General features: G+C 45.3%; 1 protein-coding gene across 1 annotated transcript in view; it reads right to left on the bottom strand.

Moving 5' to 3' along the window:
* Positions 1–2,627: 2,627 nt before the first annotated feature.
* Positions 2,628–24,189, bottom strand: part of LOC111150422 (monoamine oxidase A) — a 67,643-nt gene continuing 46,081 nt past the window's right edge. The window contains exons 5-15 of the mRNA XM_022507860.1: positions 23,495–23,586; positions 18,670–18,811; positions 17,873–18,022; positions 17,417–17,576; positions 16,394–16,490; positions 13,250–13,303; positions 9,321–9,378; positions 7,836–7,933; positions 5,912–6,023; positions 5,644–5,706; positions 2,628–5,447 (exon numbers count right to left, since the gene is read on the bottom strand). Coding sequence (XP_022363568.1) covers positions 5,301–5,447; positions 5,644–5,706; positions 5,912–6,023; positions 7,836–7,933; positions 9,321–9,378; positions 13,250–13,303; positions 16,394–16,490; positions 17,417–17,576; positions 17,873–18,022; positions 18,670–18,811; positions 23,495–23,586 — 1,173 coding nt within the window. The 3' untranslated portion in view covers positions 2,628–5,300. The remainder of the gene's footprint in view (positions 5,448–5,643; positions 5,707–5,911; positions 6,024–7,835; positions 7,934–9,320; positions 9,379–13,249; positions 13,304–16,393; positions 16,491–17,416; positions 17,577–17,872; positions 18,023–18,669; positions 18,812–23,494; positions 23,587–24,189) is intronic.

Raw genomic sequence — 24,189 nt, 5'->3', positions numbered from 1 at the left:
CGCACGGGGGGGGGGGGGGGGGGGGAGAGGGGGCCCTAGTTAAAAAAGATCTCGGGGGGGGGGGGGGGTGGCAGAGAAGGGCTGGGTAGTGAACAGTGGTCCATGGGGCAAATGGGACTTAACATTCAGCATTTATCGAGGTTGCTGGTTGTAATTTTCTTTACCCTTTCGCCATGCTGTCTGCCAGGGACTGGATGCTTGTCCCCATAAAATTCTTGTTGAAATTCTAACCCTTATGTTGATGGCATTAGGAGGCGGGGCCTTTGGGAGGTGCGTGGGTCAGGAGGGTGGAACCCTCAGGAATGGGATTAGTGTTCTTAACAAAGGAAGCCGCAGAGACTCCCTCCTACCATAAAGGGACACAGTGAAAAGGCGTCATCTGTGTACCAGAAAGTGGGCTCTTATCGGACACCAAATCTGCTGGAGACTTGATCTTGGACTTCCAGCCTCCAGAACTGTGAGAAATAAATTTCTGCTGTAGACTAGCCACCTAGTTTACGGTGTTTTGTTGACAGCCCAAATGGACTAGGACTCCATCTTGTTATTTTGTACTTCCTTTCTCGGCCCGATGCAGTGTTCTCACTCAGTTGCCACACAGTGACGCTTATGGAGGCTTCAGGCAGATCCTAGAAACTTCCCCTTAAATCTCATGTCCCCCCAGAACACTTCCCCTGCAGTCATATATCCTATGTTTTTCTGTCACAGCACAGACCAGATTCACAGTGAACATGTTCCTGGGCTTCTACACTAGACTTTGTGCTCTACAAGGTGGGTTCTGTCGTTCACTGCTGAATCCCAGCTCGGTGCCTACCAACACATAGTAGGTGCCCAGTAAGCGTGGGTTGAGCGACTGCCTGTTCCTCTGATGTCTCAGCCGGCCCCTTCAGGTTAACAGACATACTTGACACTTTCCCCACCACCTTGGTATAAAGCAGACAGCAGCTTCATAGTTTTAAAAATCCATCCAATGTTGCTGTCCTGTTTACTAAAATTACACTGTAGTCAGCGCAGATGGAATGCTGACGGAAGAGCTGAGTTCTATCTCACTGCGAGGATGTGATTTTTCCAGTAAAGTTTGGCACTGTTCTTGTCAATCACAGCATTGACAGGGCTGGAGATAAGCATTGCCCTGGGTGGGCTGAGGGAAGGGTTAGCTCTTGAGGGAGATTTTTGGTCTAAGAGGGACTCGGGAGGAGTTCTTTTCCCCCTTGTCTTTTTGATCTTCCAAACCCAGCCTCTCTTCCCTGTTCTAAATAGTTTTAGAGAATGGTTGCTGGTCTTGGTACCATTTCGCAGAAAATCAAAGGCATCCTAAAACAATCTGTCATTTCAGTGAAGTAAAACCGAGCCTTGTCTTACTTATCAGAGACTTCAGAAAAATTTTGACAATTGTGAGCAAAGCCTCAACACGTTTTCATCAGTTAACAATCTTTTAAGGCACTTTGAATATAGATACTTCTGAGAGAGGCAGGTATTGCCCAGGTCAGCCACAATCCCCACTGTTCCCTAAGGCATCATACCTACTGCTGTTCATTTTCAGCTGCTTCACTCCTGAGAACATCCGATTTGGGACTCCTGCTCATAAGTTCACATCCCCCCACCTTGATCTGTTAGCAACCTGTTGAAGGGGCTCCTTCATTGAGATAGAGATTGAAGCATTTCTAGAGTTTCTTCCAATTTTAGTTTTTTCTTCCACCTAACTCGTACAGAAGTACAACCTTCTAAAAGCAGTTCCCTTATCTAACAGGGATAGGCTCATGGAGATAACTCCATTCTATCTGTAAAACCAAAGCTCAAGTTCAAGTTTCATATATGACAAAGGGCAACTGTATTCTCCTGGGGAGTAAGTGGATACTGTGGGTGCCTCTCCCTGGATCCCGCTGCTACTGGGAATACAGGCTGATCTCAGTTCACTGCAGTTCCTCACTAAGAATGGTCCTTGGACCTGCCTCACCCAACCCAAGGCACCGGCTCTCAGAGGGCAGCTAAGGAAGGGATAGAGGCCCGATCCCTTGTTTCAGTGGGGATCAATTCTGAAGGGCCATCCCAGCTCCCCCCTTAGGATCTGCTGAGGCCTCAGCTGCAATTGCTTAGTAGGTCAACTCCTGCCCACTCTTGCCTTGCTCACCCTCCTGAGCTGTATTTCCTGAGAGCCGTCCCCAATAGCTTCTGCCCCTATTCTCCAATCTTGTTTGTTTCCAGGGAATCCAATCTAAGAAAAGGAATGAACCAAGACAGAGGGTGACTTTGCCTCTGCCATACCAGTAGAGGCCGAAATGTTACCAGAGCGCTGGCGACAAATGTATAAATCCCATAATGATGCCCTGAAACAAATCTTAGAAGTCATCGGGTGCGACCCACCCTCTTCCAGATGGGGAGATTGAAACAGAGAGCCACAGTGATCGGCTCAAGGCATCAGAAGCTCCTTAGGTGAGAAAGCTACTATTAGACTCCTCACTGATTGTGACCCTGGCAGGAACACAGTATTCTAGCATTTGATCAGCTCCCAGGAAACCCTGACAGAACGTGAAAGTCAAAGGGAACTGTGAGAATTTGGGAGTCAGTACGAGGTAGCCTCGTAAGCCCATCCCTCACTGACTAAAAAGAGGAGCCAGGTCTGCGTCAGGGATGGTACTGCACTTTATTAACAAACAAAACAGTACCATACGGGCAAAACCATTACTTCAACGGCAAAACACACACATATGCATACTCCCACATGTAGCACTGGGGCACATTTCAGACAGAACATTAGGCACCAAGTTCACAATCAAACGAAACAGAGTTCACAATCCTTCGGTATTTTCTCTTCAGTGCGGTTCAAGACCTTCTTTAACAGTTGTCACAAAAAGGTTACCTTTTTAAGTTTAATTCTCGGCCTTACTGTGGAGTGAGGCCCACGCAGCCTTCAGGACTTTGAAGCAGATGCCAGGCTCTATCAGCTGCTTAAACTGCCTCTAGTTTCTTGGGGTGGGAAGAAAGACCTATAGGATCTTGGTGGTGGACAAATAAAATGGTGGGAGTTCTCAGCTCTGATTTCGCGTCTCAGCACACCTGGAATAGCATTCATTTTTAAGCTCGATCTACAGTTTAATCAACAGTTAAATGGGGCTGATCTCATTTGGGTAAATGATTGGTTTTCTAAAAAGTTTGAAAGGAGGGTAAATTACGTACTCAGGAGTCCTTCAGCATTAAACACAGATAATGTTAACAACCTCCTTACTGTTAAAACTGCTACCAGTTAAGAAGTTGAAGTCAGCATTTCCCAAAAGGTGTGTGGGAACAAAGTTAATCAGTAAGTGAACAGAAACAACTGAAAAGGATCAGGGCTGTGATTTCTCCGAGCAGTTTGATATAATATGCACCAACTCCTTATGGACTGGAGCATATCCAAGATATTACCCAAACTCCTAGTTAGCCAAAACTCTTTTCAATTACAAAGTAAAGAGTGGCGGAAAAATCCTGCTCTTTGCTCTTAGGATAGGCAAAACTGGAAACCTTAAGCCCTCATTATCAGGTTCCAGAGACTTGTGAATTAATAAGGTTAATTATGTAATAAACTTGGGTTGATTTTCCCTGGCAATCTTTAATTCTCATTCAGTAGAAGATAGGAGATTAGGTTAAGAGGTATTAGGAGATAATAAGGGTAGGAAAATCCTGAAAATGGGAAGAGCAGTATGAGAGAAGAAGCAGTAGATTCACCAGCTATAAAACAATCATGTGACATTCAGTAGAGGAGCAAACACAATGGTATCACTCTCTTATAAAAGTATAAAATGATCAAGAAACATAAGGATTGGCCTGATTAATTTAAAAAGGTAAACTGGAATGAAGCTTATTGAATAGTGTGTGGAAGTATACCCAGCAACATTTTTATGTAAAATTTTTGGTCCACAAAAGAGTAAACTTCGGCTATCTAGAATCTTCTTCTAAAATGAAATGCCTCATTCATCAATGATATGGGATAAGGTGAACTCTGTATCCACCTGTGGACCCAAGTCCACTGAGCCTTGTCAACTGCTTTCTTTGATCACATTGGTGTTGACTTTTTCCCCTAGATGCTTATATGTAGAACAGTAGTCTTTTATGGCTGAAACCTCTGGAGGGGGCTTTAAGAAATCTGAGTTTTTTAAATGGTGAAGGCCAGAAAGAGGTGGGCACTGTTCTGGGTGCACATTACTCCTAAAATAGAGAACTCAGTCTTCATATTAAAACCACTCAATTTCATGTCTGTTATAAACTTAATAACTAAAGTCGGTGAGATTATAATATAAAGCCCCAGTTTCCTTTCTCTATTTGATAGTCTCAACAAATAGCAATCAGAATTTATCATGTGTATTTCAGTTCCTGTTTGAGAGAGATCAGCATGTTAATATTTACTCAAAGGTAACTCCGTCATTCAAGTTAACGGATCTGCTTAATTCTACTGTGGTCCTAGGAAAAAAGAAAAAAAATACATCACTAGGGGCCTTCAGACAGCCAGGGTCTACCTGAACAAACGAAAATACTTTTTTGAAATCGGCAGAGGAGGTTATCGTGCTGCCTAGCCATCTTCCAAGAGGAAGAGAAAATGCCTACTGCAGTCAGTCTCCTGCGGCGCTCACCAGGAGGCCTCCTGGGGGACAGTCCCACCACTAGTCTGCTCTGCTCTCCTGGGGAGCTACACACAAGTCACAGCAAGTCACCTGAAACATCAGACTAGATGTCTAGAGACTTCACAGGAAGAAGTGGCCAGGATGACCCATAAGATGCCCCTCAGGGGTCTACACCTCCATTGTTTTCATTTCTCTTTCACTGCCTCCTCCAAAGGGGGAGCTGCTCATCCCCAGGCTCAGCCCCACCTCTTGGCTCTGGACCCACGCTTCCCCATTTCCCAAGGAGTGAAAAGGACGGTCACAGGCTGGGTCGCCTCCTATTCAACCTCTACAAAGAGAAAGCGAACCGCTTCATTTCTGCAATTATTCAGTGTTTCATGTTATAAAAGAACAAAACAGGACACAGAAATTGTTTCTCATCAGCATTTCAATCACATATCTTGAAATTAGGGAGCTGGTCACAAGGTTTTATTCTACCAGCCAACACAAGTTAGTTGACACAAGGCAAAGAATGTGATGGAGCTTTGATCTTACTGAAATTAACGAGGTGATTCTTTGGGTGGTTTTTACATTGACACCAACTGAGACTAAACTTATGGGTGAAAACCAGTGCATTTAAAGATGGTCCAATGATACGGCCTTTGCCAACATTTTGCTTTTGATGATGCTGGGAAAAGAGTAAGCAGAAAGCATGAGGCCGAAACCTCAAGATCGTGTCAGCAGCCTGAATTTGTACGCCACAATCCATAGGGCGGTGACTGATGTGGAGAAGCCAATGATCTTCAGCAGGCCTGCCACGGAAGGGAGGTTCCTCTCCCAGAAGGTGTGGGTGATCTCCATAGCTGGAACATCCTGGATGGATGAGTAGACAGCGTTAGCAGAGTGATTCTCCTTCGCCTGGACAAGGGCAGGCAGAACATATCCGCCAGGCCAGCACGTGGACATACGCCCGACAGCGGCATCTACAATGACCTTAAGAGCTAGAAGATGAGAGTCAAGAGCTTTACATTCGATCACTGGCCCATGGAGAGGAAGCCGCGAAACTCACCTTTGATTCAGGTTCCTGGACTCTTATGTCTTTTTTGGCCACTTTCCCCAAAGCATTCAAGACCTACAAGAAAGTGACCATGGTGTTAGGAAGTGAGCTTCTAAAGTCCCCATGGACTTGGCCCCACGCGCCATCAAGGAGCCCCCCAGGAGCGGAGGGAGTGGCAGAGAAGCGGATGTGCACATTTATCTGTGTCAAGAGCTGGAAAGGCCCGATGCCAAAACCACCACCGGCCTCAGGCAAGACAGTGACGTCCCCGCTGCCTTACCTCTCTAGCTGCCCGTTCACCGGCCTCTACTGCCCCTTCCATGTAACCGCTCCAGTGTGTGGCTGTCTCTGTGCCAGCAAAGTAAATCCTGCCAACCGGTTGGCGAATGACCCTTTGAGAGAACAGAGAGGTCATGTACAGTTACCTGGGAAGGCGCAGAAGGTCACTGAGCCCACTGCTGCCCTCATTTACCCCAGATAAGACCGCGCAACTCAGATCATTTCCAAAACTCCTGTGTGGCTCAGCCAAAGGTGAAAGGCCCCTCCCTGTTCCCTGGGCCTGTGCCCAGGGATGTGAACTTTCAAGCCAGAGAGAATCGGGCTGTCAGATCATTTGTCACTAATGGTGACACTGGCCTTTTCCTAGCCAGCTAGGATCAGAAGACAAGAACACACATGAAATCTATAATCAGATTTCTTGGCTGTAGGTTTCCTATTTGCGGTCCATTCTACTCCCAACACCATCTTTCCAAAGGAGTGCAGTCTTCACGAGAGGGGATCCGGCAGCAGACCCGAGCCAAGTGGGCACTCCCAGGGTATCAGGAGGAACCACAGTGGTGAATGGGAAGACAGGGAGAGGAACTGATTTCCAGCAAAGGACAGACCCGAGGGATTAGATGTCTGTCTGTCTCAAAATAACCACGTCTGTACAGTTAGCTTTTGTGAATTTATGTGGAGATTGGCTGAGGACAGGGAAATGGGCCTTCCCTTCCAAAGTGGTCTTGGCAAAGAAAGCCACAGAAGGATTGGGCTGAATGGGCAAGTGTCTACTCCTAGCTCATCAGCTTTGAAACCGACCACGTCCGCAGCTATTCTCATCCACTCTCCCTAGTGGCACGCCCTGTACCCAGCAAGGCCTTCTTGCCTTTTTCCAATTCAGAAATCTCTGGTTTCATCTGTCCTTGATTCTAGTTTCCACTTCTGGGCTTCTACTCTGCCTTCCAAACTATTCCAGTTCATCAATCCCGTTAACACTAACAAAAAGACTATTTGATTCAATATATTAAAAACAAAGAAAAATCTTAGTGAACAAGTCCCTCTTTCTCTGTGGATACACGTGAGCTGGAGGTAACGTTCTAGCTCAGCTCCCCTGGGAACCTGATGGAAGGTAGCCTGCCACGGACATTACCCAGTGACACGCTTATGCCCAAACGACTCTCCCCCTGCCCCTCACTTGGATAATGGCATGGGGGCTGGGAAGGCCATCAGGAGTTGCAGATATCCAGCAGGAAGCTCTCTCTCTGGGCTTCCCCGAATCCGTGCAGAGATCCCCTCCTCACAGGTTAGCTGTCCACGGAAGGGACAGCTCTGCCAATGACGAGAGGCTGCAGTGAGATGTCCACAGCCAACGTCCGTAGGCGGAGATGGGCACCCAGAAGCCTAGGACAGTCGCATGAAACTCGATGTCTCATCAGGCTCAAGAAAGCCAGTGGGAGGACATGGCAGCTTGCAGAGTGCTCATATGGAGCACTGACAGTGGGAGCACTCACATCTGAAATCCTCACCAGCGCTCTGCTATTGTTCTGTGTGCTGATGGCTAAGCTCCTACGTACCAGCATCTTGATTCTCCTATGGACACCCAGAAATCTACACACTAACTACAGAGCATTTGAAATTGGAATGCTGACTACTATTTCTATAATTCCCCCCAAACTTTGCTTATGAATTTAGTGTGGTGCATGACGGGGCGCCTGGGTGGCTCAGATGGTTAAGCATCTGCCTTTGGCTTGGGTCATGATCCCGAGGTCCTGGGATCGAGTCCCACATTGGGCTCCCTGCTCAGGAGGGAGCCTCCTTCTCCCTCTGCCTGGCGCTCCCCCTACTTGTGCACATGCGTGCACTCTCTCTCGGTGACAAATAAGTTTTTAAAAGAAAAAAAGGTTGGTGCATGTCTTGGAATAATCAGGATGGTGTCTGGGTCATACCTGCCATAATGCGTCATGATTCCGGGGGGGAAGTAGGCAGTGTAGCAGCCCCCGGAGTACTGTTCCTCGCACCAGTTCTTCTCTTCGTAATGCACCGGCTGCATTTAGTAGGGAGAGAATTCCAAAGGAAAGACAAAACCGAAACACCACTGGTCAACCATGAAGGCTCTTGTGTGTTTTACTTTAACAAAAGTTTGCGTTAAAAAAAAAAGATGGCCCTGTTTTTCTTTTTAAGGGGAAACAGGACCATACCAAGTAAATGGCCTTCAAGGAGGTATCAAGTGACAAAACATATATATTTTGACTTTTTTGAGGGAAGGCATGGAATATTCCAGCATCTAGGAGAGAGGGCGCTGCCACACAGACTCTGAAATCTTTAGTCTAAGTCTATGGGAAGCCCCAGCAACAATCCGATTCTGGAAAGGCCTGCTCAAATCTCTGGATTCTCTAAACTAACAGACTTTACTTCCCCATCTACTACAGCTGAAAAAAAAAAAAGGGTGGAGGGGAGGAGGCATAAGATAAGCACAACGCAGGAGTGCCTGGGAGGCTCAGTCAGTTTGGGGGTCTGACTCTTGATTTCGGCTCAGGTCATGATCTTGGGATCCTGGGATGGAGCCCCGCATCAGGTGCTGCACACAGTGCAGAGTCTGCTTGTCCTTTTCCCCCTACTCTTCCACCCATCTGCACAAACCCCTCTCTATCTCTAGAATACATAAACAAAATCTTAAAAAAAAAAAGATAAGTATAGTGTCTAAGAAAGGCTTTTTTAGGAGCCATTTCTCTGAGCTGGGAAAGTGAATGATGGGAATCCTGGTAAAATGGGGACAATTAGAGATGAATAATGGTTTCTAAGAGACACGAGAAAACCTGCTCTGAGTTCTTCCTTAATGGAGTCTGCGAGTTTATTGTTTGAACAGTTCAGAGGTAATCCCCTGAAAGAGCCCCCAGCTAGCTAATAGCAACTTCAGATAGAATTTCATTCCCATCATCCCTTTCGGTGGTGGACTGAAAGCACTGGAATCCCTTACGTGAACTGTGAATGAACTGTACAAATGGAGAAATCCATTAGTGTGGCTTTGACGTGAGAGAGCCTAGATTCCGCCCATCCTGTCGAGCACACGCTAGAGTGCGCTCACCAACAAACAAGGATATATATGGGATTTTGCTTCAGAGCAGTCAGTTGGTTTTGATGGGAGGGCAGGACGTCTGTTCTGGGAACTGATCTCACCCACCCCGGAGATACCTGTAACTCCAGGCCCTGATGGCAATCGGCTGCCAGTTATCCAGGGAACGCAAAAACAGCCCAACGAACTGCTGCATCAGAAATTGCATGCACCTGTGACTAAAGTTAATCCTCCAGTAAGCATATCCTTTCATAAGATTCTCTTTGTAAGACTGTCAGGAAACCAGACTCTGCTTTGCTTCACCACGTAGAGCAAACAGAGCAGAACCTTCCAAGGATTAAAGCTAAGGGTTTCTTACTTGTAAAGCTTCTTGGGATCCTAATACTTTGGCATAGAGCTCACAGATCTTCTTCTTCCTGTAAAGAAGAATTAAAAAAATGTTAAGGAAGTAATAACTGAGGAGTAGAGAATAAACACAGTGAGTTTACTCATTATCATTGGCTCTCGCCCATGAACCAGGTGTATTAAGGAAAATCTAAAATCAATGGTAACTACACAACATGAACAGTTCCATGAATCTCTGCACTCGGGTCAACCCTCTATGCCTCAATACGGTCATCCGATTTGAAGATGCAACAGAATTTTCCTTCTACAGTTTTGCCTCTTTTACTACCCAATATCCTATCCAAGATTCAAATGGGGAAAATAAGATTCAGTGAAGTACACTCGGTATAGGAAATGATGCTAAGTCACTTTTCTGGAACACATAGAATTCTAGAATAATCCCTTTTAGGAGTCCACAGTCCACATGACAGTGTCTTTTAACTATCCTCTACTTATGTTTTACCTGAAGCTCATTTAATCTTTTAAGTATAACATAAAATACGCCACACCATGAGAGGCCTACAGCCATTCTACTCTAGTCATCAGGCACGTGTCAGAATGGTCTACAGTACTTCCAAGGAATGTGCTACACGATGTTACCTCAGTCAGTCTTTGGCTACCCTCATAATTCATTATGTAAATGACTATCACAGCTCATGACATGAGGTAGAGCTTAAAAAAAAAAAACCAGTAGCTCACTGATCTAAACGCTCCTCGAAACAGGTATTTTTAAACTCACAACCACTCTTGGGGAATTAAAAAGTGCTAATTTACTAAAATCACCCCCTTTTCAAAATAAATGGTTCAGTTTCAGGATTTGTTTGAACAGGTTCACACTGGGCCAGTTATATGCTTTGGTATTTACCTACTTTAATCCTTATATAGTTTCAGCATTGAAACTGTTCCAAAGGGGCGCCTGGGTGGCTCAGTGGGTTAAAGCCTCTGCTTTTGGCTCAGGTCGTGATCTCGGGGTTCTGGGATCGAGCCCCACGTTGGGCTCTCTGCTCGGCGGGGAGCCTGCTTCCCCCTCTCCCTCTGCCTGCCTCTCTGCCTACTTCTGATCTCTCTCTCTCTCTCTCTCTCTGTCAAATTAATTAATTAAAAAAAAAAAGAAACTGTTCCAAAGTATTTGTTATGAGCTAATGAGCAACTGGGGAGAAAATGTGCTAAAAAATGTGGTGCAGGGTTTACCTCGAATCTGAAAGGCAAGATCTAAAAGGTGAGGAGACAAATGGCCAAAAATGAGAAGAGGGGGTAAAGGAGGGGTGCGAAGGTTATATTTACTAGTAATAAAAGAAACAGAGGTTTTTAAAAATGACGATTTTACATTGCTGATTACATTAGAAAACATTTTTAAAACGCGTCCTCCATTTCTCTGAATGATGTGAGACAAAATCTAACCTTATAAATTTGTCCAGATGCTCACATTTAGGCCATTTATATAATTCCCACAACTTTCATTTCATGGAGATGCAGTGTTAAATCAGGAACAAGAAGTGAAATCATAAACATGGTGGCAATTAGCTAATCACCACTGTGTTCCCACGGAAGGTTTTCAGAGACAAAAGGCTACTGGTGAGGTGATGTCCTAGAACATTTAGGTAGCTCTATAAGTTTCAGTACAAACAAGAAAAGTTGGGTTTCCTTAAAGGAGCTGTTCCTACTGCAGATGAATAACCATAAAGGAAAGGCAGAACTGGAAGAAGTTTCCAGACTACTGTCTGCCTCTGTCTCTCTCTGTCCAATCCAAGCCCCTTATGTCAAAAATAAGGAGGTTGAGGCTCAATAAAAATCAAAATCCATCCTCAGGATAGCATGGTAGCCTCTTTTCTACTCTATGATGAGAGGACAGATTCTTACCTACTTCAAGTGGGTGTTACAAGGGAATTCCAATATTTGAGAGTCCATCAGAAAACAAATATATTGACGATCATTATTCTAAAGGTTTAATGATGCTTAGAGCTTATTTTCGGGACATGTGATAAAATCTTTATTAAAACAGAATGAAATCTAAAATCCAGTCAACTTACCTTGCAGTTAATTTTTCACACATGGACAATAAGCCACTTACAATAGAAATGGAAGTCATTATTTACTGTATTTTATAGTATTTTATAGTAAGTCAGGTAAGTCAAGGATGAGTTCATACAAATCCATTAGGAAGTCATCTTCCCCCCACCCCTTCGTCCCATTAAAATGTAAAAATATTTGGAAAAGTTAGGTAAATCAAAAATGTTAGAGTGATGAAGTGATTGGTTAGTTGGGCTCTAAAAATAATAAAACATATTTTAAATGATGGCCAAAAGAGGTCACTGTGGAAATCTCTCGTAGTTGTGTTTACTCACTGGTTTCTAAATCTGGCTGATCATCATAATCATTTAAAAAGCTTGTTAAAAAATACAAAATACTGGGGCGCCTGGGTGGCTCAGCGGGTTAAAGCCTCTGCCTTCGGCTCAGGTCGTGATCTCAGGGTCCTGGGATTGGGCCCCACATCGGGCTCTCTGCTCAAGAGAGCTTCCTCCTTGAGCTTCCTCCTCTTTCTCTCTGCCTGCCTCTCTGCCTACTTGTGATCTCTCTCTGTCAAATAAATAAATACAAATCTTTAAAAAAATACAAAATACTGAAGCCCCACCCTTAACCTACCAAATCATAATCTACTGGCCTCAGAAAAAAACATATTTCCCAAACATTCTCTGGCAGATGTCAACACAGCCCGTTCTGGGAATCTTGCTCCAAAGAGTTCTAATGGTTTTGCCTTATAAAAACTTTTGAAAAGTTCAGCCACCATGTGGAATCATAACCAAATGTCTACATCCAGGCTGGTATTTATTTTACTATTAATAAAGAGGGAAAGCAGGAAATCCAAAAGAAAATGTCAAGCTTAGTGTGGCATATTGAAAAAAAAAAGTTTGCGTTGGATACTATTCCTGACTTGTCACAAGCTAGCTGTGGAGACCTGGACAAACCATTCCCTGCCACTGGACCCCAAATTCTTCCTCTTTTGAGTGAGTAGATGGACAAACAGTTCCCTTCCCCAAATCAGACCGCATGGTAGCTCAAACAAACAAATTCATGCGCAAATGTGGAAACTTCGGCAGCCTGAATTCCAAAGTCATCAAAGTAACTCTCTGCTGCTTAATTGTTTAATTAAATGCAGAGAGAAGTGTACATCTGTGTGTGTCCTGGTCCTCTTCAAAAGCTAACAAAGAATTTAGGGCTACCCTCCAGGGCACACCTCCCCACTCCAGAAACAGCCAAATGACTGTTTCCAGGTTAAGAGTTCCTGGTAAGATTTTATCTGAACAAAGGAAAGGATTCCAAGGCAAAACAAAACAAATGCAACAAGGCAGAAAGAGAAAGGCAGAAAGGAAGAAAAAAAGCCACTGTCCTACAATGATTGTTTTATACTAGGAAGCTATCAGGAGAAGGGAACGTCAGAGCTGTGTCCTAGATAATCAAAAGGGGATACTTCTATGTACACAAGCAGCAACAGGTTGAAACCCACGCGTATGGCTTTGCTCTTCGGAAAAAGTACAGGTCAAAGAACCTTGGAAAAGGGATAATGGTCTCGCAAAGCGATCAAGACTCAGCCTCTAAAGCTTTCTGCACCACTAATGTTTCCTATCGGTTTTCTCCATCTACCCTACAGGGAAACCCTACCTCTCAACCACTGTACAATAAACACAAGCATATAAACCTAAATTAATTTATGCATACAGGCAAGCCCTGAGTCAAGGGGACTTGTAACACAAAGGTTGCCATGGTGACCAAAGGTTGATTTTTTGGGATTTTAAGACTACTTGTGAGTCATGGAGTTTTTCAAGATGTCATTATACTGTTGTTAGTGCGACCAGTACAAGGTGAAGCTAAGCTTTCACATGCGTTTCAGATGTCACTTCTTACCTGATTTCCTTATGGAGCTTGGCGAGTCGGTCAGCTTTTCGGGCAAGTATGAAACTGCAGAGAGAGGTTACATTTGAACAATTAGGTGACAGAAAGAGCTGCCTCCTCTTTTTTGAAATGTTCCTGCCTCCGCCCACTCAGCATTGATGAACTCTCCCGCGCACTCCCATTATTTCCCTCTATGAGAGCAAATGTCAGGCTGCCTTCCACCTGCCTGTGTCCAAAATCCCTCTAGGCTGCGGGCTCCTAAGTAACTGGTCACCTCCTACTCAGTGTTTTACCCCCAGAGTTCAGCATGGCTCTTGGCATATAGTTGGAAATCAAATGTTAGTTGAATTCATGTTGCGTTAAATGATAGCTTGGTAAGTGAACTTTGCCCTCGGCCAAAAATTTGATAAAAGCTGGAAAACCAAATTGAAGTATGTAGTTGTAGTGGATGCCATCATGGGCCCCCTAGAGTCCTCTATGGGACGAAGCACTCATTACTCTGAGCTCAGCGCTGGACCCTTCCCCAGCCACTGCCTTCTGTAGAAGAGGGCTGCCTGGCTCCAGGTCCCGCCTCTCCCCAGAATGACCGGCTCTGGGGTGCGGTGGGTACCAAAGTCCACTCCCTCACCTCAGGTCATGATACCTATCAAGGGCCATCCCAGTTCTAGAGTTCCCTGTGGGGTGGAGACCTCCGCTGGGTCAACACTTGGAGCCCAACCTCTTGCTCTGCCCAATCCTGATTCCTTCTCTTCCTCACAGGCAGTGACCAGGGCACACACCCCAATGAACCCCTTGCTCCCAAATCTCCATGTCCAACTTGGCTTCTGGGAAACTGGCCTAGCACCTCTCTCAAATTTAGCAACTCAGTAAAACTTGGTTATAATTAATCTGTAAATACTGATTATTACTAATTGGATGTATGTTTTAAAGAACTGAGTCATGACAAGAAGTCCTTACATACACGATTATTAGAAAGCATTCACAAATCCCAATGAGCTAAAGGACACTGAAATTATTTCTCCATTTAGAGAAAGTTTTACACTTATATTTCTTTGTTCTAGGCCAAAAAGACAAGTAGATCAGGACTGAGAATGCAAGAGCCAAACACAGATATTTCGTCCTCTCCCTCACACCCAAATTAAACCATTCCTCAGTTTGACTGGCAATTCCTTTAGAGCCGTCTGTTACTTGAGATCATTCTGGAGCGCAAGGATTACACAACGAATTTGCGTTAACCCAGAGAACAGTATTTCGGAGGAATCTGTGGACTACCTAAGGAATTTGAACTAATCAACTCTATGGGATAGAGTCATAATTTTGTTTAAGACTGTTACGTTACGGCTTACTAGTAATGATTCTGGTTAAATTTTAAGTTTATGCAAGAATCTGTCATTTTGAGTCTTACACAGGACTTCAGTGAAAATCACCAATATTGGATGAAGTATTAAATGATTTCGATCTTGGGTACTTCTTACAGCTCCTTCTCTAAAGGGCGGTTCGTGGTGGCCATTCCTGCCAAATCTCAAAACGTTTTGAGATAACAACCACCCCTTTGACCCACCTCTAACTACACACAACTATTCTTCAACTTGCTCTGGGGTTTTATTGAGGAAATGAAACATGCTGCTTTGGGTTGGGGACATTTCGTGACTCTAAAGTACACGGTCCTCTGTAGTTGCCAGTCATCACAATCACAGCCTGGACGATTACCACCCCTGTCCTCAAGGGTTTCCTCGCCCAGAGCAAAGAGCAGGGTGGAGACCAGGCAGTGTGCAGGCAAGAGCAGGGCGTAGGCAACGGTCCAGATAAAACAGATTAGAATATCACTTTTTAGAAACTGCCTAGATAACCCCATTCCCATCTGGAAAACTTGCGCCAAGCGTATCCTGGCTAATAAAGTCGAAGAAAGCCCAGAAAGGCGGATGCCACAACATCTAACTCCCGGGGCAAGAAGACCATCAGTGCCCTTCCAGCCACAGCTGGGTTGGTCTTGATGGTCTCCTGAGACCCCTATGTCCACTTTCTGTTTTCCTCTAGCACACAGAAGGTGATAGCAAACGGCCCCCACAATCTCTATCCTTTTTTGCCCAGTGGGGTTAGAGATAGAGAGGACGTGCTGATCCTCGGTTCATTGCGCTGTGAGCACCGCCCTTCCTAGGGAGGCTGGGGCTCGTTCTGATGATCTGCAGACACAGACATGCTTACAGAACGACTCGTGGGCAGTCCGGTAGAGCTGCCTGCTAAGTCCCGGGTCATGGGTTGGCCTCTGGTTTTGTAATTTCCCCTCGATGATGCAATGTGCATGAGCTCGACTCTCCCCAGGGGGAAGGGGAAAACCGCAGTTCTCTGGAAGCCACTTGGCTCTTACAGAACCCTGCTGTTCTGCTGTCATGTGGGAGAATAAACAGCTCTTTTCTTGTGGAGCTTTGAGAAAGGGTCCAAGGCAGGGCACTTGGGAAGGCAGAGGTGCTCCTTAGCCACTCCTTTGTGAAAGCACTGCTTGTTGTCTGGGCCTCTAGGCCCCCAACAGCAGAGGAGCTGCAGGCGGTGGGGGCTGGGAGGACAAGGGGAGAGCTCTCCTCTTCCGGACACGGAACCAAACCCTGGACCATCTCTAGCGAAGGACAGCTGGGCATGACCTATCACAACGAGGGACATCCACTCGAGGCCTGGCTATACCTCCAACTGCACCTCCTCACTGGTCATCGGTCTCATATCCCTGGGTAACAAATAACGTATTCACACTAGGGGTGTAGTGATGTCTGGAATGGAGAAGAGCCGACGGTCCAGAAACCCTAACTCTGAAAGGCTTTACAGAATAAAACAGTCAATTCTCATTCTAGATGAGTGTGGACATTCTGGCCTTGGGCAGGGTTGTCTACCCTACTGCCTGTCTCGCTGCTTCCTTCACTCTGTCCTCAAGAGTTGCACGGGGGAAAGAAAGAAAGAGGCACAAGTTCAAATAGTGTCAGTTTTTGTAAAGTTTTCCAGAGTTCTGTGCCACATACCAAACATTGATATTTTAAAGTAGGGAAAAAGATATATTCCTATAGGGTTATTTACAGTTGCTGGAGCTCGAGTCCATAAGCTCTGCCAGCATCCACACCAAGACGCCCACACAATTTAGGAAATGCGAAGCACCCAGCTCTAACCTACCCCATGATAGCGGGCAGCGATCCATCTGGTTTGGTGTCGTCCAGGGTTATTGAAATTGGAGCTTCCTCATCCTCAATGATCATACAACCACAGTAATCTTAAAAGGAAAAAATCAAGAGATTGACATGGACCTCATCGAAGATTTAGGGAAAAAATTACATATATAGATATAGAGAGAGATATATACACACACAGATAGACACACACACATACACTGTATAAAACTCTTTTGCTAAGAGGAAGGCAAATCTCAAATAGTCTTTGCCCCAACCCTAGAAGATATTTCCTTATTAAATACATTAACTACACAAAGATGTCTGCTAACGCAGACATGTGGAAAATGACCTATCTTGATGGCCTCTACATAAATGTCATGTAGGACCAATGCATGGCTCACACCGTACTGAGGGCCCGGAGCCTTGCAGCACCTAGGGGAAGAAGCTTGTGTCAGAGGGAATCACCACGAGGAGCCCTCGGAAGAAGTGGGGGAAGGAATCCTTTGAGGACCAGGTTTACCAACAAGAGCCGCCATATCCATTCAGGCCCTGCCTCAGCTAGTAGGTGCACACATCCTGACAGTAGGTCTCACTATCACCACTTGAGGTAAGGAGACTGATGCTGAGTGGTGAAGTGTCACAGCCAAGGCCACTCAGCTAGTAAGCAAGCGAAGCCCAGGATGGTGGGACTTCAAAGCAGGGCTCTTCCCCCAGCACTCCTTTGCGTCACTCTCTCATTTACAGAAAGGGGCAGGACGTATGCCAGGAACCAGGGCCATGGTGCCCCTGCCACTTGGTGGGATCTCTTCTTTCCCTTTCACTGACAGCAAGGGCTCTTGGGGTCCTTCTGTGTCGCACCAGGGGTTGTGAAGTGATGGACAGACTGAGATTTCTGATCCTTTCTCTACCAATTTAAAAATACTTATCTCTGTCATCTTTTTTCCTGGCCAGGGTCTACCAGAACATCCCTAAAGAGAGTGTGGTCCCTTCACTTAACACAATTTAAACATGAGCAGGTGCAGCCTACCCTTCTTCTTCCAAAAGGCCTCCTTGTAATACATCATGCACTTAATGATGGCTCCCATCGGAAGACGTTGGATTAATTGGTTTCTCTCCGATGGAAGTTCAGGTCTAAAGTGGATCTTGGCAGTCAAAGTTGGTGGGATGGCACTAATTACGTATCCACACTAAAAGACACAGACACAGAATACCATCTCAAACGTGTGAGTCTCAGTCTTCACAGAGGGGAAGAAACACCATATTTATCATTTAGAATGACACCGAGCGGTAACCACATATAAAATGAGGCCCCTGTGAGGCAGCACAACAGAACAAGGCAGGTCAACTAAAAATGGTAATTTAGAAGACAGAGTTGGGGTCATACCAGCATTAATTACACCACTGCTTGGATGGTATTTAGTTAGAAGCTGCGGAAGACACAAGGCCTATTTAATATATGTTCCTTGGGACTAGGACGAATTACCTCGTAAGTTTCATGATTCAGTGTCTCGATGATGATGTTGTCACCTGACTGGTCCACATAGGTGACAGGGCACCTCAGTTTCACTCTGTCCCCGAGGCGTTCCATTATCCGTTCACTCACTTGACCCGATCCACCCACAAATTTCCGTTCCTATAGAAGGCAGGCAGGCAATGAGGACTATAAACATCAAAATATTGATCACAATAGCTTAGAAAGTAAAATACAGGTCAAAAGAAGAAATGTGGAATTTCTAAGTATAAAGCTAATTCAAAGATGCAACTGTCCTACATTTGCTAAAGATAAGGGTCAAATGGCTAATATCTCTTAGGGTCACAAGAACAACTTAGGGTGTTCCAAAGATCTTCTGAGGAGAGAAAATATTCACTTGGTGGAGAAAGATAATACACCTTGCACTATGGAACAGAGCCTGTCTGGAACATAGATGACTTTAAGTACCAGTTCTAGAAGTTTCTGAAAATCAGTTGATCGTAGTAACTCAGCTTCTCCCACAAAGCTAGACTAATTCTATCCACCTCCCCCGCCCCCAAAAGGATGGACCCAAATTCCCAAAAACAAATTAGTTCAAAACAAAACATTCTTAAGCTGTGAATGCATCTCCAGGAACGAGAAAAGGAAAGGAGAACTTTTGGTTTTGGGCACATTCATTGAAATGTTTTCAAAAATTCGTGTCTCAGATCCACTCACATTTCCAGACACGGGAGCGGCTATTAAGATGGCACACTGGGTGAGGGCAGAACCACAAATGAATTTACAGGCTGAGAACAGACACTCCGTACCTGGCCCCCGTTGGTGACTGAGAATATCCGAGTGGTGCCTCCGCACTGCTTCACGTACCACAAGAACCACAGCGCAGACACCTCGTAGGGCTCAGAGGTCACATTGATGTTCACAAAGAGCGATGCAAACTGCCTAGCAGTCCTGGTCGCATGACAAAGGTGGCAGTCAGGTGTAAATACATACATGCTTCATGGGATAGGAGCTTTTTTTTTTTTTAACGACTTTATTTATTTGAGGGGGGGGGGACCCTGGGATCATGACCCAAGACGAAGGCAGATGCTTAACCTCCTGAGCCACCTGGGTGCCCCAAGAGAACAGCAGCTTTTCAAAACACAATTCAGTATGGTTCAAAAGCATTTGCACTGTTTTTGGGAAAACAAAACAAAACACCTCAGGGGCTCAACTTCTGAAGGAATGCATATTTTAACTCCTGGTGAAAAATAACCTTTTCATTTGTTTTGAGGGAGTTATGGGTTTGCTCCAAATATATCAATTCTGGTGACGTCTAAAAGGGTCAAGATGCTGGTGAGGGATCGTTAAGGATACAGTCCTCTCTTCACCTGAGCGGCTCCCACCCTACTCCAGTCCACCCACATCCCTCACCTGGGTCACAGCGGTGGTGGCTTCCTCCTGGCCATCTCTACCTGGTTTATGACTACAGCCCCTTTTGGCCCTTTGCCACATTGCAGCCAATGAAGTCTTTTGACAGTGCAAAACAAAACGAAAAAACCCCACTCGCAGAAAACCCTTCAATGGCATTCATGGCAAAAGGCAAAAATCCTGAATGTGGCCACTCTATCTTCCACCACAAGCCCCCTCTCTGACCTCTAATTACACTGCTTTTTCGTGGCATCCTTAGTGTCTAGGCATACTGTCACAGCATGACAAAAACATGTCAATCTCCCCACCCTGGGGCCTTTAAAAGCTGTTTCCTGTTTTCTCTACATGGAAAATGGCATCCCCCACACCATCCACCCTTCATATTTCGCAGCATTCACGGTGGCTCATTTCTGGAACATACCGTGCTGTAACACCATCCTTATTCCTGTCTCCTATCTACTGTCGCTGTAGCTCATTGCCAGAAAAAACCACCGCTACACTATGTATCCTTCCTATAGCTCCCCCTACCACCACATACCTGAGGCACTGTGGTTCCTTCCTGGAAGATACCATCCCACCAAACCACATATCCTTACTGTCTCCCCCCAGACACTGTGGTTCATTCCTGGAAGATACTATTCTCCTACACTGTCTGCCCTCCCCCATCTATCCTCACCTATGTAGCTCATTTGTGGAAGCAACCTTCCCCACATACCAACCACACCTCTAGTCTCCTCCCATTCTACTATGGCTCATTCCTGGAACATACCATCTTCTCATACCAACCAAATTTCCTGCCTCCCCCATCCATAGTGGCTCATTCTTAGAAGAAACCATCTCACCACACTATCCACTCATCCTCTTCCCTGCCATCCATTATTGTTTATTTCTGAAACATATCATCCCTCAACACCATCCACCCTTCCTGTCTCTCCTACCCACTGATGCTCATTTCTGGAAGATACCATGCTCCCACATGATCTACCTTTCTTGTCAACCCCCCCACCACGGTCACTGTAGCTCATTCCTGGGTGATTCCATTTCCTCTTCCTCTTCCTCTCTCCTCTCCATCCACCAAGGCTCATTCCTGGTAGATACCATTCTCCCATACCATCCAGCTTTCCCATCTTCCCCATTTACTGTGGCTCATTCCTGGAAGATATCACTGCCCCCCACCGCCTGCCCGCACACATACATACCCCGTTCCTATCTACCTCCGTGGATTATGGCTCATTCCTGGAAGGTAACATGCCTCACTACATCCATCTTTGCTGACTTCCCCTGTTCATGTGGTTCATTCCTGATGGATAACATCCACCCTCACTACCCAGTTTTCCAGTCTCCACCCATCTATATGGTTCATTCTTAGAAGATACCAATCCAACCTCCATGTCTCCCCCTATAACTTGTGGCTCATCCCTGGAAAATATCATCCCCTCAGCCACCATCAACCATCCTGCCCCCCCCCCATACACTGTGGCTCATTCCTGGAAGATACCATCGCCCAACCTCCATCTTCCCTCAGGTCTCCCACATCCACTGTGTTGTTTCCAGGTTGTCACCACATCATCCAGTCTCCCAGTGTCCCTCTCCCACCTCCTCCATCACTACTGTTCCTTCCTGGAAGATAAATTTCCCTTCCAGCCATCCACCCTTCCTCTGTCCTCCTACAGTGGTTCATTCCTAGAAGATACCATCCCCTCAACCCTCAACTATTTCTATCCTTCCTACATCCCCCCCCACCAACTGTTGCATCCCTGGAAGATACTGTCCACCTCATCAACCATCCTATCAGTCTCACCAGTCAACTGGCTCATTTCTGGAAGATATCATTCCTCCCACACTATATATCCTTCCTGTCTCTCCTATCCACTGAGGCTCATTCCTGGAAGATAACTTGCTTCCACTTCATTTACCCTTTCTGACTCCCCCCACCCATAGTCACTGTAGCTCATTCCTTGATGATACCATCTTTTCATACCATCCTCTCTTCCCTACCTCTCCCAATCCACTATGGTTCATTCCTGGAAGATACCACCCCCTTAACACCATCCACTCTTCCTGTTTACCTCCATAAACAATGGCTATTCCTGGAAGATGCTGTCCCACCATCCATCCATCCATCCATCCATCCATCCTGTCTTCTTCCCCCACCGACCATCTATCCTTCCTTTCTTACCCATCCATGTGGCTCTTTCCTGGAAGTTACCATTGTCTCACACCATCCAGCCTTCCTATTTCCCCATCCACTATGGTTCATCCTTAGAAGAGCCCATCCTCCGACACCATCCTTTCTTCCTTTGTCCCTATCCATTTGGCTCCTACCTGGAAGATACCATCACCCCACACGATTCAGCTTTCCTATCTCCCACCCCCCAATCCAAGTGGCTCATTCCTGGAAGATACCATCCTCTCACACATTCCACTCTTTTTGTCTCCCCCACCAAATGGCTCATTCCTGGAAGATACTATTCCCCCACACCATCAACCTTTCCTGTCTCCCTCCATGGATTAAACTCACTCATGGAAGATACCATCCCACCAAACATCCATTCTTGTCTCCCCAAGTCCATCGTGTTTCATACCTAGAAGATACCATCCCCTCACATATTTCATTCTTATTCTTTCCCCCATCAATTGGGTCATTCTTGGAAGATACCCACCACAGCCACTGCCACCACCACCACACACCCCCCCCTCCGCTGCCAACACAAACACCATCCAGCCTTTTTATCTACTGGCATACACTATAACTCATTCATGGATGATACCATCTGCATACACCAACCAACTTTCATTTCTTCCCCTTCCACTGGGGCTTATTCTTTGAAGATACCATTTCCCCACACCATCCACCCTTTGTCTCTCCTCATCTGCTATGGCTCACTCCTGAAACATGTCATCTCCATACTATCTACCCATCTGGTCTCCCCCCATCCACTGTGACACATTCCTTGTAGATTTCATATTCCCACATCATCTTCCCTTCCTGTCTATCCCCAAATACTGTGCCTCATTTCTGGAAGACACTCCCTTCCACACCATCCATCTTGCCTCTCTCTCTCCCTCAACCACTTTGTGGCATTCCTGGAAGATGCCTTGTCCCGCACACCATCCACCCTTTCCTATCTCCTCCCATCCTCTATCACTGATTTTTAGTGGATGCACTTAGTCCTTGGTTTATGTTTAAAGATGGCTGCATCCAGAAATCTCTTCCTTACCCTCAGATCAAGATCCTTGTTTGTCACTCTAGCAGCATTATGGAATTATGTGCATAATGTCAATCTTTCCTGCTAGAAAAATACTAACTCCATGAGTTTAGGGGCCATGCCTAACACATTCACCACAATTCCTCACTGATAGCTACAGTGCCTTCACATAGCAGCCCCTGAACGCTGACTAAACAATCTGTAAGTAACTCAACTCATTACACATTTTTTCATTGAAAACATTATAAAACGTAGATTTTTTATTAATAAAGACTAGCTTGCCTTCCGTTCCATGTTTTTCTATATCTGTAGGGAACGGCTTTAATATCTTTCCAAATTGCTTCTGCAGCTGACTACTGTATAATTTGAATACACAATTACTTGTTTTATTGCAAATCACACAGCCCTTTCATTTAAAAAATTCTACTTCATTTGCCTCCTCTTTTCTTTGTTTTAGATTCATTTTATGTTCAAACCCATTCAGCAGTGTCTAAAGTTCCTTCAAAGATGCTACTGACTGAAAGATCATTAGGTTTCCTCCTAACTTTTTTCCTACAACCTATTAAGAAAAACACTGCAGGGGCCCTGGCTGGCTCAGTCGGTGAAGCATGCGACTCTTGATCCTGGGACTGTGGGTTCAAGCCTGTGGGTTCAAGACTGTGGGTTCAAGGGTGTAGAGATTACTTTAAAAATAAAATCTTAAAAAAAAAAAGAAAAGGAAAACAGTACAGTTCAAGATAGGACAGAAAGGATCCAAAGGAAAGATGAAAGGTAAACTTTAAATAGTCAAGGTTTTTTTATCCAAACCATAAGAGACTCTTAATCTCACAAAACAAAATGAGGGTTGCTGGGGGGTAGAGGGGTAATGATAGCGTGGCTGGGTTATGGACATTGGGGAGGGTATGTGCTATGGTGAGTGCTATGAAATGTGTAAGCCTGATGATTCATAGAACTGTACCCCTGGGGCAAATAATACATTATATGTTAATAAAAATAATTTTTTAAAAAAGATTACTTTGTCCAGCAGATTTTATCGATGAGATCTTTCATGGTCATCTTGTCCCACTCCTCAGCATGTGGGGCCTCCCACGGTGCATCCGCTGGAATCTGCAGAGGAAGGAGGGCCCACATTCAGCGGTGATGGTTACTGCCCACTGCCCTGCCAACAGGCCTTCAGGAGAACCTCTGAAAACCAGTCTCTGGGTGTGTGTTGGGATATATGATTGGCACAGATAGTGGTGGGGTTGGGATGGATAGGTCTCTGCATTCTATGCCTTAATGCTGTTGCCATAATAATGATGATGGTGATGCAAAAAGGGGGGGGATTACATATAAATGTATATATAAAAATGAATATGTAATTATGATGATGATCCTTATTATTGAATGCCAATACCCATTTTAAGTGTGAGAGAGTGATCTTATGGAGCCTAGGCCTAAGTAAAAAAAAAAACTCGGGGGGGATAAATCCCTTTTTCCTTTACTATCTAAAGTGGAATCACACATGGATAAGGAAACTATGAATAGGGTAACTGGCAAACACAAGTGACACAAATTCTCAGTGCCATAGATTTGAAAACACACAGGCATAACAGTCAGAGAGATGTGGGTTTGAATCCTGGTTCCCTTGCAGTGTGGTGTTGGGGAAATTACCATAGTCCCTCAGCACTCATTTTCCTTGCAAGTGGAAATACTACCAACTTGGCAGAG

This window comes from Enhydra lutris, unplaced genomic scaffold, assembly GCF_002288905.1.
Source record: "Enhydra lutris kenyoni isolate GAN:26980312 unplaced genomic scaffold, ASM228890v2 scaffoldscaffold23, whole genome shotgun sequence".
Lineage (NCBI taxonomy): Eukaryota > Metazoa > Chordata > Mammalia > Carnivora > Mustelidae > Enhydra > Enhydra lutris.
This window is presented reverse-complemented; position numbering and strand designations above follow the sequence as displayed.